At 35.7% G+C, this 13,459-nt stretch overlaps 2 protein-coding genes across 3 annotated transcripts in view; both read left to right on the top strand.

The window, feature by feature from the left end:
* The window catches only part of pdlim5a (PDZ and LIM domain 5a), a 46,043-nt gene extending 37,822 nt beyond the window's left edge, over positions 1 to 8,221 (top strand). Inside the window, exons 9-14 of the mRNA XM_016284660.1 lie at positions 1,811 to 1,905; positions 3,422 to 3,596; positions 6,022 to 6,202; positions 6,837 to 6,957; positions 7,742 to 7,857; positions 7,941 to 8,221. Of these exons, the coding sequence (XP_016140146.1) occupies positions 1,811 to 1,905; positions 3,422 to 3,596; positions 6,022 to 6,202; positions 6,837 to 6,957; positions 7,742 to 7,857; positions 7,941 to 8,030 (778 nt within the window). The 3' untranslated portion in view covers positions 8,031 to 8,221. The remainder of the gene's footprint in view (positions 1 to 1,810; positions 1,906 to 3,421; positions 3,597 to 6,021; positions 6,203 to 6,836; positions 6,958 to 7,741; positions 7,858 to 7,940) is intronic.
* A 4,262-nt stretch (positions 8,222 to 12,483) lies between these two features.
* bmpr1ba (bone morphogenetic protein receptor, type IBa) overlaps positions 12,484 to 13,459 on the top strand; it is an 81,332-nt gene continuing 80,356 nt past the window's right edge. For both annotated transcript variants that reach the window (XM_016284639.1, XM_016284638.1), the window contains exon 1: positions 12,484 to 12,570. The gene's annotated coding sequence lies outside the window, so the exon portion shown is untranslated. The remainder of the gene's footprint in view (positions 12,571 to 13,459) is intronic.

The raw sequence follows: 13,459 nt of genomic DNA, 5'->3' as shown, positions 1-13,459 counted from the left end.
CAACGTTTTGCCAGTGAGCAAATTCTCAGAGGCCCTGCGCTGGGAGCCCTTAGGCTAGCCCTAAGTGGGCCCGTAAAGGGCCACCGCAGGCTTGTTTGCAGGGACATTAAAACGATCCTCTAACCATAAACAAACACACAATACTGACTTCATTTTCAACACTAGATCTGTTGTTATATCACTTAAAACTGTACAAACTTCTTTTCTGACATTTACTGTATGAGTGTGGCTCTTTGTATTTTTGTGAATGATTGAATGTGTTTCAGTGTGGAATATCTCATCGGCGTCCAGATTCAGAACTGAACTGTGGTCCTTTCGGTTTCTATGGCTGGCGTTTCCATAACATTCAGTCTCCGGGGGCTTGTAATTAGACAGGAGAGATTGACAGAGTGCAGTTGTGTGGCAGAGAATTGGGGTGGTACGGTGTGTGTGGGTATGAATGTGTGTGTTTGTGATGGCCACCCAAGATTTCTAGATGCTCAGAGCCAAACTTCTGTCTCCCTGTCCATCAATATTCACTTGCTGCCTCACTAAATTAAAAACTGCTGGACTGCGCAAGCAGACCTGCTGTGTGTTTAATGAGCGTTGTGATGGCATGTCTGTCTGTACTCTAGGTACAGTAGAAATGAGCTGTGTTTGGCGTGAGTGTGAGCTCTGTGTGGCTTTAGCTGTTTACAGTGGAGCACTAGCATACGGCATACTTAACCATCATGTGAAACAGTTTGCAGTATGCAGTGATTAAAGTAATAGTTGACCCAAAAATGAAAATTTGCTGAAATGTAGTCACTCTCAGGCCATCCAAAATGTAGACGAGTTTGTTTCTTCATCAGAACAGATTTGGAGAAATGTAGCATTACAATACTTGCTCACCAATGGATCCTCTGCAGTGAATGGGTGCCGTCAGAATGAGAGTCCAAACAGCTGATAAAAACATCACAATAATCCACACCACTCCAGTCCGTCAATTAACAGAAAGCAATATTATGAATAGAGAACTCATATTTTAGACATAAGCAACATTTTGAAGTTAATCTCAATAAATAATAAATAGATTGTCATTGCTATAATACAGAATCATTTTATAGTATTATAGTAAAATAGTTCCTGAAATTCCGTGGTTTTCATCTACATGCACTAGCATTTCATCAAAGAATCATGGGAAAAAAATGCATCACAGTTTCCAGCACAATTGTTTTCAACAATATATTTGTATAGTAATCAGAAATTTTTTTTGAGCAGCAAATCAGCATATTAGAATGATTTCTGAAAGATCATGTGACACTGAAGACTGGAACACTGTTTGAATCATTCGCTGTCCCCTATATAATGCACTACGTGCCATTCACTGTACAGAAAATACTAATTCTGCGGGCGCTTCAGATTCTAGAGAGCATTTGATTGGACAGAAAGTTTGATGAGAAGCTGAAGTACGGTGTGACGTCAAAAAAATCGTTGAGCCGTTTTGGCGGAAGCGACGAACTGCAAGCTTTGAATACTTATATCTTCTAAATGCGAATTTTGTCACTGTTTTGGAGCACACTGCCTTATAGATAACGTTAAGACTAACATATTGATACTAACACCCAAAAAACTTTCATTTTGATTTCATGGGGACTTTAAGGTTTCATAAGATTCACACAGTACTGTACATCATGTACAGACAGATCATAGAGTATACTGTACACAGTGTACATATTGCATACTGCTTTCTTTACGGAATCAAAGGTAGTATGCAGTTTGACTTTCACTTGCACTCTTCTTGTCTTGCCCTTGTAATTATGTCTCTCTCTCTCTGTGTTTGGTGTCTCAGTGAGGAGCTGGATGATTCTCAGCCCAGCGCTCATGTCACCTGTCCTGTAAAGACCATGATCAAAGCCCCGGGAACACCTGTCAGAAGCACAGCAGGTAACATCACCTCATGACTGAAGATCCAGCCTCTCTCCTGTCCACATACTGGCCACAGCGCTGCGGTATATGATGCTGCTCTGTGTATACACTACAAATCTAAAGTTCAGACACACTAATTCATCTATTTCAAAAAATACATTCAAATTTTAGTTTGGTGCAAAGAAATTTTACAAAATTTCTCTCTGATATTTTAGTATCATTGCGGTACTATTATAGGTTTTATTGAATTTTTAGATTTTTTTCTTTTCATTTTCATTTTAGAAAAATTTGTTGTGCTTCTTTTATTTTGATTATTTTTCTTTTTATGTAAGTCTATATAGTTTTTATTAAACTAAAACTGAAATAATAAATGCTATTTTAGTACATCAGGTTAAACTAAATGAAAATGAGAAAATAAATGTAAATAAAACAAAGATTATTGGATTAGATTTTACAAGAAAATACCATTTTAGTCTTTCTACTTCGGAATTTCATGTTTAATTCTATTTTATTTGCCATTTCTTTGTAATAAATTGTGAAATTTACAAGCAATTTCTGAGTGAAAATTGTTTTAAAGTAAATCCTACACCAGTATTTTTCACTATGGAAGACTAATTGATATCTGTGTTTTGTGTCATATCTGTTACTATACTTTATATTTTAGGGTTAGGGTTAAGTATTAATACTTAATTGTAATAATTTACCCTTCGCTGGGAGTTTGATTGACAGGCGATCTGACCAATCATAATGCAGAATCAGCCATTTTGTCCGTCAAACAAACCAGACAGATTTCAAATAATAAAAAAAAACGTTTAAAACAAGATACCTTCTGATGTTGATTCATGTTTATTTTGTGCTAACACTAGTAAAGAGGAAGAGCTGATCGGTTCACCTGCGGCTTGAACTGAGGCGCTACAGCGATCTGTCACATCACATTTAAGCAGGGGCGTGTCTACGTGGTGGCCAGGGGTGGCACCGGCCCCCCCTGAAATTTGGCTGGCCACCCCAGGTGCCCCCCCTACCAGATGTCTTGCCATAGGCTTGTTTTCAGTAAATTTCTAATTTTAGGCGGGTTCTATAGTGTGATCTTAACACCCCAGGTGCCCCCCCTTCCCCCGGCCACCCTCCTTTGAGCCAGTGCCCCCGACTGGCCCCCCCCTTTAAAATGCTCTAGACACGCCCCTGCATTTAAGACCTACAAAATGTTCGAATTTCTTAAAAAATGACCAAATTTGAAAGCAGAGACTTTGTTTCATACTAAAGGTAGCCTGCTCCGTCTTGTCTGTTGGCGTGTTATGAGTTTCCTCTTTGCTAAGCGATGTATTTTTTCACTGCGTGATAGCGGCATGGCTTGTCGGACATAGCAACAGTAACTAAGGGGGGCGGGTCTTTGTGAAGGGTCAGTTAGCAATTCAGACATATTCAAAGTGCACCAGCCTTTAATTGATCATTTAATACACTGACAAAGCAGAGACACCCAAAGACGAGTTGAAGCTCTAATGAGTATTTGTGTATTTGTGTGTGTCTTTGGCAGGTCTCATCACTCCCACTTTTGGCGTCATGAGCAACAGTACTCCTTTAGGCCCCGCCTTAGACCGGCCCATGCCCCGCCCACACCCCAAAGACGAAGCCTCATTGGTCCAGATGGCAGAACACATCCCTGCTGGAACACGCACTCCTGTGTGCGCTCACTGCGACATGATCATCAGGTACACAAACTAATATTCAGTGAAAAATCAATTTTTGTATTTATATTAGATTTGTCCAAAATAAGGTATCTTAGAAGGCTACATAATTCTGCCACCTACTTTTAGAACAAACAATCCCTTGTTGGGATTATGCTTATGATTCTGTCTAGTGTAATGCTGTCTTGGTAGGCAAAGCAATTCACTTCCTTTTGGAACAGATGCACAGTATAAAAAATGCAAAAAGCAAAATGAATGTGATACTTGAAAACATGTTTAACAACAGCTGGTACTATTGCTTCATTGTTGTTGTCAGCTTTCCAATTTTAATTGAACAAATACTGACACTGATATTTCGTTTTCTCTACACCTCTAGCTCTCTATTACAGGACGTGATATTCATAAAATCACAAAGTCATTAATAGAGTTTTGCTGTGAAAATGTCACATAACACATGTTCATAATGATTAGCTTTGACGTTCAATTACCCTCAAATCGGCTCTTTATGATTCTGATCTAATCCATAGTGAGCTGCCTATGTAGTAAGCATTGTAAGGAATCATGGATGCACATCTATCCAAAAGTCTAAAACAGCCTCTCATATATCCTTCATGGAGAAGGCAAAAAAAAAGTTTATTAATTATAGTATCAGTAATATAATATCACTATGATTATTACCATAATTTTAATATTATAATCGTATATTACTATATATTAGTATTTCTATATATAATACTATATATTAGTATAAAATTAATTTAGTAACAGATTATTTATTTAAAAAATAATTAATATAATCATTATTATTATAATAATTATTATATAGATAACTGTTGATATAAAAAATAATGAATATAAACAAAATGACCTATTTCTTCCAATATATGCGTAATTATTATTTATATAATGTATTTATATATATGATCAACTACTGATAATTTATACAAACTATAGTAATTTATATAAACATAGTCTTTTTCTTACAATATCTGTATAATTATTTTTTAATATATTACTATAATTCAGTAGCAAACTGTTAATAATTGTTTTCTATTTTTTTCAATATTTGTGTGGGCTAAATATCTTTGTGCTTATTAAAGTATTTAGTATTTAGGCTACTAAAATCGATGGAGCACAACAGTCGGATTGCAGAATTTAAAAATACCATTAATTTTCTTCATAGATAAATTGTTGACCTGTACACAGCAGACAGCTCAGTAGGTTTCGCATTCGAGCTTCTGTTTCTCCATCTTTCCTCCGTCTGTCTCTCTCTTTCACTTTGAAAACGAGATGATTAGCTTAAGAGCGATATTTAATAACAATAGTCACTCTAAACTCACATCTTACCTTCACAGAGCGAACGGCGGCCACCTTATCCAACGAGAATCACACACTCGTGTAACACACACCAGATATCACACACTCACGGCGGCAAACGAGATGGGAAAGCATAGACTTTATTACCTGTGTGTGTGTGTGTGTGTGTGTGTGTGAGAGACACAGTAATTAGGAATAGGCCTCTTCTCACAGAGCCTTCATTTAGCAAATTAAACCCTGAGTATTTATTCCAGATGGGAGTAAACATTACACCAGACTCTCTGTTCACCTGCACGCTGAATTACATCTGAAGCCTTTACTCTGATATTAGCTTAAGAGCGATATTTAATAACAATAGTCACTCTAAACTCACATCTTACCTTCACAGAGCGAACGGCGGCCACCTTATCCAACGAGAATCACACACTCGTGTAACACACACCAGATATCACACACTCACGGCGGCAAACGAGATGGGAAAGCGTAGACTTTATTACCTGTGTGTGTGTGTGTGTGTGTGTGTGAGAGACACAGTAATTAGGAATAGGCCTCTTCTCACAGAGCCTTCATTTAGCAAATTAAACCCTGAGTATTTATTCCAGATGGGAGTAAACATTACACCAGACTCTCTGTTCACCTGCACGCTGAATTACATCTGAAGCCTTTACTCTGATTACAGATGAAGGGGGTCATTTATGCGCAAATGGAATTGCAGGCTGTTTGTTTGTGGCTCTACCTGTCTATTTGATTATAATACATAATATAATTTATATAGATCAGTGGGGTGTACTGTATGTAAGATGAGACTAAAAACAAGGCTGTGGGGGATAAACACACAATATCATAATTTCAAGATACTGTCTACAAAAGTGCAACCCATTGAAGGTTTCACTGTACAGTCCTTATTACTTTTGGAAAATGGTGATGGAAATTCAGCCAGATGGAAAAATCTGGCTAATTTGGCTTGTCGGTCTCGTACTGTCTAGGTGGGCTTTTCTTTGCCAGAGTAAACTGCAAATTGGACCAGAAATTGCCCTGTGTCACAACACAACATTTAACCACTGTACAACACCACAAGTCATGCTGCTGTTCCATGTGTTTTATCCTTCATACGCATGTATGTGTGTTTCAGGGGGCCGTTCCTGGTGGCAATGGGGAAATCGTGGCACCCGGAGGAGTTCACGTGCGCTCACTGCAGTGTGTCTCTGAGCGAGCTGGGTTTTGTGGAGGAACAGGGCTCTGTTTACTGCCAGCACTGCTATGAGGAGTTCTTCGCCCCGGCCTGTGCACGCTGCCAGTTCAAAATCCTGGGGGTCCGTGAGTGTGTGTTTCACAAACATTTCATCTCTAAATGCCTGTTTGAGCTTTTGGCTCATTGATAGAAATATATTCACACACAGAGAGACATTAATGTCTTTTAGGACGGCCTAAACATTCCCGTCTTTATTTTACAATATGTGCATGCACATTCAAAAGTCTGGGGTCAGTGAATGAAATGAATGCTTTCATTCAGCAAGGATGCAATAGTCACATTAAAGACATGTAGTATGTTACAAAAGATTTCTATTTACAATAAATGCTGTTCTTTTGAACTTTTTATTCATCAAAGAATCCTAAAACATAAATTGCATCATGGTTTCCACAGGAATAGTAAGCAAAACGACAGAAATGTTTCATGAGCAGCAAATCAGCATATTAGAATGATTTCTGAAGAAACATGTGACACTAAAGACTGGAGGAATGATGCTGAAAATTCAGCTTTGCATCACATGAATAAATTACATTTTAAAATATATTACAATACAAAATAGTTATTTTAAATTGTAATAATATTTCACAATATTACTGGTTTTTACTGTAGTTTTGATCAAATAAATGCAGTTTTGGTGACCCCAAACTTTCGACTGGAAGTGTGTATGTAAAGATGATGATGTTGTGTTTTAACAGGAAGTGATCAATGCACTCAAGCAAACCTGGCATGTGTATTGTTTCCTGTGTGCATCCTGTCAGCAACCGATAAGAAACGATACTTTTCATCTTGAGGATGGAGAGCCGTACTGCGAGAGAGGTGTTTGTTTGTCTATTACTTTCTGTAGACTTCTGTTATTTTCAAACTGAACTAATGGAATTAGTTAACTCCCATACAAACCTTTCTGCATTTACTGTATATTGTACATTTTCATTAAGACATTAACTGATCATTTTCATATTAACATTAATTAAAAGATTCACAAATGACATCTTTCTTATATCCACATTATTTCTCTTAGACATTTATAAGCTTAAGCAGAGAGTAAATGAAGACTTTTATCTAAGTCTCCAAATTCTCGTGGGAATTTATTTGATGAAAAATACAGTAATATTGTGAAATATTATTACAATTTAAAATAACTGTTTTGTGTTTGCATATATTTTAAAGTGTAATTTATTCCTGTGATGCAAAGCTGAATTTTCAGCATCATTACTCCAGTCTTCAGTGTCACATGATCCTTCAGAAATCATTCTAATATGCCGATTTGCTTAATTGCTTTATATTTTTGCGGAAACCATGATAGATTTTTATTTTTCTGGGTCCTTTGATGAATAGCAGCATTTATTTGAAATAGAAATTTTGTAACCTTATAAATGTCTTTATTTATTGATCAATTTCTTGCTGAATGAAAGCATAGTGTATACTATCCAGATTCTTTTTTTTTTTTTTTAGTTTTGTACTCTTACATTATGGCAACAGTTGCCACTTTTGTGTATATTTTAATTACAACTAAGGAATTTTAGAAGAAACATCAGAGACAAAGTTGATATTTAAAGTGTCTCTGAGTTATGTTTTAGTAGTTTTGTAATTGTGTGTTTAGATTACTACAGTCAGTTTGGGACGGGCTGCCGTGGTTGTGATTTCCCGATAGAAGCAGGAGACAAGTTTCTGGAGGCCCTGGGCGGCACCTGGCACGACACCTGCTTCGTGTGCTCAGTGAGTGTGTGTTCAGGCTCAGCTGAGAGTGTTTGTGTGTTCACTGAGTGCTGTGTGATAAATGACCGCTGTGTTCTCTTCAGGTGTGCAGCGTCAGTCTGGAGGGTCAGACCTTCTTCTCCAAAAAGGACAAACCGCTTTGCAAGAAACACGCTCACACTCTCAAAATATAAATGCACAGTGAAAACAGCTGTTGAAGTATAAGAAAAAAATTTAATAACACATGAAGAGTTCATTTGCAAAAACCGATAAACGCCACTTAAAAAAAAACAGAGCTGATTGCCGTGCATTATTCTCTACATATAGAGCGATTTGAACCCTAAACATGTTTTGTCAAAAAAGCCGGTTTTGTCCATGTGCATCGCGAGTTCACGTTTTACCGCAGAAGCCGACAAGCACACTTATTGTTTTTGAACAGAAGCCGATAAGTCCATTTTAGCGAATCAGCGCGCTGTATTCAGGTCAGGTGACAAGGCTACTTTCACTTTGAAAAGACATGCTATGAAGTTTCGTCAAAGCTGACTAAAAGTGATCGAGGATGGAGCATTTCGACAAACTTGATGAACCTGTGATATCTTCTTCAGGGCGAAAAAGGAAAATAAAAGCTGAAACGTTTTCACGGAACTTTGCAAAAGCAGCGTGTTACAATGGAGAGGGAAAAGCTCTGATATGCTATGATCTGCTATGATCACAACAACAACAACGTTTGTCAGGCATCTACATTGTCATCTGAGGAGATTACAAAGATTAAACCAGTGTTTATTTAAACTCTAAAACATGAAATTATCTGTTATCTGCTTTTGCCAAAAAAACGACTGTTGGAGTCTGCTTTTGCTATAAAACAAACTTTTAATATGTAAAAAAAACATACTTTCAATGAACTTTAATTTAGTAAATTACCTGTATTTGTTTAAGTTATTATTACTTAATCAAAACAACCCAACTGCAGTTTGTTTGATATTACTTGGAATGCGCAATAAAAAAACGTGATTTCTGAAAAAAATTTAAATGTTATCGGTTTTTGTCGAGTTATCGGTTTTTGCAAATGAACTCTTCACATATTTACAAAGTTATAAATGACATATACTCGAAGGAAAAGCTATTCTGATGTGTTTTGAATGAAGGATGGTCTGTTAGAAGATGCTTATGTGTGAACAGCACTTTGGAAACTTATGTTGGTGTTATTTTATCAAATTAAAGAAGGATCTTTTTTTCTTTTTGAAAGGGATAGTTGACCCCAAAATGAAAATTGTCATCATTTAGATTTGCTCGCCCTCAAGTTCCAATCCAGCTTCTGTCTTCTGTTGAGCATAAAATAAGATATTCTACAGAATGTGTGTAACCAATGTCATCTGAGGAGATTGCAAAGATTAAACCAGTGTTTATTTAAACTCTAAAACATGAAATTATCTGTTATCTGCTTTTGCCAAAAAAACGACTGTTGGAGTCTGCTTTTGCTATAAAACAAACTTTTAATATGTAAAAAAAACATACTTTCAATGAACTTTAATTTAGTAAATTACCTGTATTTGTTTAAGTTATTATTACTTAATCAAACAACCCAACTGCAGTTTGTTTGATATTACTTGGAATGCGCAATAAAAAAACGTGATTTCTGAAAAAAATAAAAATGTTATCGGTTTTTGTCGAGTTATCGGTTTTTGCAAATGAACATATTTATCACAAATATCTTTGTAAATATCACATATTTACAAAGATATAAATGACATATACTCGAAGGAAAAGCAATTCTGATGTGTTTTGAATGAAGGATGGTCTGTTAGAAGATGCTTATGTGTGAACAGCACTTTGGAAACTTATGTTGGTGTTATTTTATCAAATTAAAGAAGGATGTTTTTTTCTTTTTGAAAGGGATAGTTGACCCCAAAATGAAAATTGTCATCATTTAGATTTGCTCGCCCTCAAGTTCCAATCCAGCTTCTTTCTTCTGTTGAGCATAAAATAAGATATTCTAAAGAATGTGTGTAACCAAACAGTTGCTGGTCCCCACTGACTAACATATTATTGAAAAAAATAGCGTGGAAGTCAATGGGGACCATCAAATGTTTAGTTACCAACATTCAACAGAAGAAACTGGATTGGAACATGGTTGAGTAAGGTTAATAAATGATGACTGGATTTTTATGTTTGGGTGAAGAACTATCCCTTTAATTTCCTCACGTCATTGAAAATTGTGTATTGTTTAATAAAATAAGGACCAAACAATTGGAATGAGAAAATTCTGAAGAAATGCACATTAGTTTATCTGACATAAAACGCTGCAGTGATGATGTTTTTTGTAGTCCAGCGAGGAAGTGCGTATCATCCTGCATCCCTCGACAAAAACCAATAGGATTTTTCCATTGGATTTGGATTATTGGAGAAATTAAGCGCAGTAACTGACAAAACGTTTATTCATCAAGATGATCTTCACAAATAAACACAACTTTTGAAGGCCTAAACACAGTCACTAGAAGTACACTGTAAAAAATGACTGAATTTAACGGTAAAAGACTGTAAAAATGCTACAGTAAAAGCCTGTTAAATGGTTAACGGTAAATTCCCCTACTATATACAGTGAAGAACTGTATTGGACATTACATGTATTAGACATTAATTTTACGGTAGTATACCGTTTTTGGAAGTGAAAAAGACCGTATAATTTACAGTGAATAACCGTAAATTAACATTCCCAGAATTCCCTGCGTTACATTTCAAATTTGATGTTTTTTTGTTGAAATAACTATGTTTCTTCTTAGTTTTTTCTTATCAGTTTTGTATAATAGGGTTGTGTGTTACATCTAATGTTGTTAAATGAATGTTTATTGCATTATTTCAGTTTCATATGTGTTACCGTGATGGTGTTTGGTGTTTGTGTGAATGACACTGTGCACCTTCTATATATGTTATTATCTAAAAGCTGCTTGTGATGGGCTTTGGTTCATCATGTGACTTTCTCATCACCTCCTGCATTTGGTGGTTATCAGTGTATTACAAATGTACAAAACAGATTTCATTACTTCAATAGGTTGGTATATTAACATTATATCAGTTAATGAAATTACGGTATTTAACTGTAAATTTAAGTTAAAACCGTAAAACCTAAAACGTTGCTACCGTGTTTTTTACTGTAAATTTTACGGATTTTTTTTTACAGCGTAGGAAACTAAACAAATCCTATAAATGAATTATAAACGGTCACATGACTTTTCACAACCTTTACGTTTCCGACAACTCTCAGTATTTATTTAAAACTAGAAAGTATTATTATAAACACAATAAGGCTGTGAGAGCAGACTATAGAGACTAGATGAGTTTTTTTAAGTCCCTGACAAGCTCTGTAGTCCCATTTAGCCACAAGACACATACATAAAAGGTTAAAATAATCACAAGTTTTGGCTGTAATGTACGTAACTCGCACCAGCACAGGAGCTCAGGGGTCGTGACCTCTGCCCAACACATGAATGAGACATTCACTCTGGCCACAAAGAACACCTTCTCTCGCTTTCTGTCTTTTCTCCTCGTCCTCTCTCTTCACACTAGTCTGAGGGAGGGTGACTCAATTCATCTGAAGATTTGAAAGCTGTAAAAAAAAAACTGCTTAACTAACCAAATTATTTTAGTTATTAAAGATTTTTGATAGTATGTGCAATATAAATGGTCCAAGTTTAGTAATGGTATCATAGGGTAGTCCTACATTGATTTGTACCATGGTCCTCTTTGTTTACCATATATGTACCATGGTACTGTGAGGTACGTCAGAGAATACCATGGTATTCCAAGTGTATCTCATGGCATTGCCTTTGTGGTGGTACTTTTTTGAATAGTGGGGCATGTTGTCACAAGTTGTGATTATGTTGTTTATTGACAATAATTTAAGAAGAATAAAGTAAAAGATTTAAACCATATGCGGGGTTATTATAGTTAATAAAAACTAAAACCATAAAAACATTTTTGTCGCTCGAAATAAAATAAATGTTAACTAAAATATATACATTAAAAAAAGATTTGATTTCAGCCAGTGGCCGAGGCAACATCATTCTCATTTTAGTTTAGTTTAACTTGAAGTACTAAATAAATAAAACTAAATAAACTAATAAATAAAAATAGATAAAATCTATATCGATATTAAAAAAACCTAACAAAAATGACAAAAACACAATAATATTGCTTTAACTAAAATTAAGGTGGAAACAGAAAATTCAAAACAGTTACAAAAACTCTAATAATAAAATAACTGATATATTAAAATAAATAAATAAATATAAATATATATAAAGTAAAGCAGTCCAACAATTCTGTTTAAAATGTTTAATGGGCTATTTATTATTATTATTATTATTAATTGTTCAATTAGAATCATAAAACAAGTCTACTATTATTTAATAAATTGCAATAATTGTTTACAATAAATTATTTTATTTTATAAATATTCATATTTTATAAACTAAATATGTGAACTACCCTTGTGTAGGTAGTTAATCGTTGTTTGCATGTATTTATTTAGGTTCTAAGTCACCTGACTAAAGCCACTATGTGGTTGAGCTGGTCTGTCAGCAGCGCGAGCCACCGGTAGTCGGTGTCGTGGAGTTCCCGCGCGTCTCGCGCTGCTGATGTTGACGAACGCTGAAGAACTGACACATCATTCACACGGGCTCGCGGACCCTCTGGAGCTTTCGGCAAGAAATCACGGAGACTTGGACTTCAGAACGGGTAAGAATCCAGTCAGTCCCGTCTTTTTAGCGGAGAGAAGTGACTCGGATCGGTCTCGTGCTATATCTGCTCTTTTAACAGAACTGCGATCGATTTCAATGAGTTGTAACGTTTAATCGGTGCGTTCTGATGACGGTTCGTAGACTAGCTCTTTGGATTGCTCTGTACATTGTTACAAACATTTACCATGGTAAATATCCACCGAGATAAGTTACTATCGTACTGTATATCCAAAAGAGAGCATATAAGGAGATCTATTAATACTATAACTATATGTGATGTATAGTCTAATAGTACCTAACTGTAGTTACTGTGGTATTTTAGGGTAACCTACGGTTAATATTATACATGATTGTTATACTGGTTTTTATGAAACCAACACTTTTCACAGTTTGTGTCTTTAGACCTGTTAACAACATGATTCAGTAAAATGCAGTAAAACTAATTTACTACCATGTTTTTGTCGACAGGTAACGTTACCATATTCTTTGAATTACTTTGCAAAGTACGACATAACTACTATAGCATATGAAAATTGTAAATATTCAGTTCAATGTTGTATATCACAATACCATGGTATTAAAGGGGTCATATGATGCTGCTAAAATTAACATTATTTTGTGTATTTGGTGTAATGAAATGTGTTTATGTGGTTTAAAGTAAAAAAAACACATTATTTTCCACATACTGTACATTATTGTTTCTCCTCTATGCCCCGCCTTTCTGAACCGCGTAGATTTTTACAAAGCTCATCGGTCTGAAAAGCGAGGTGTGCTGTGATTGGCCAGCTATCCAGTGCATTGTGATTGGCCGAATACTTCAAGCGTGTGACAGAAATGTTACACCCCTCACCATACTGTTGATGCCGTTTCCGGCCGGAGCGACGAGA

The sequence above is a fragment of the Sinocyclocheilus grahami genome, unplaced genomic scaffold (assembly GCF_001515645.1).
Source record: "Sinocyclocheilus grahami isolate Dianchi unplaced genomic scaffold, SAMN03320097.WGS_v1.1 scaffold186.1, whole genome shotgun sequence".
NCBI lineage: Eukaryota > Metazoa > Chordata > Actinopteri > Cypriniformes > Cyprinidae > Sinocyclocheilus > Sinocyclocheilus grahami.
This window is presented reverse-complemented; position numbering and strand designations above follow the sequence as displayed.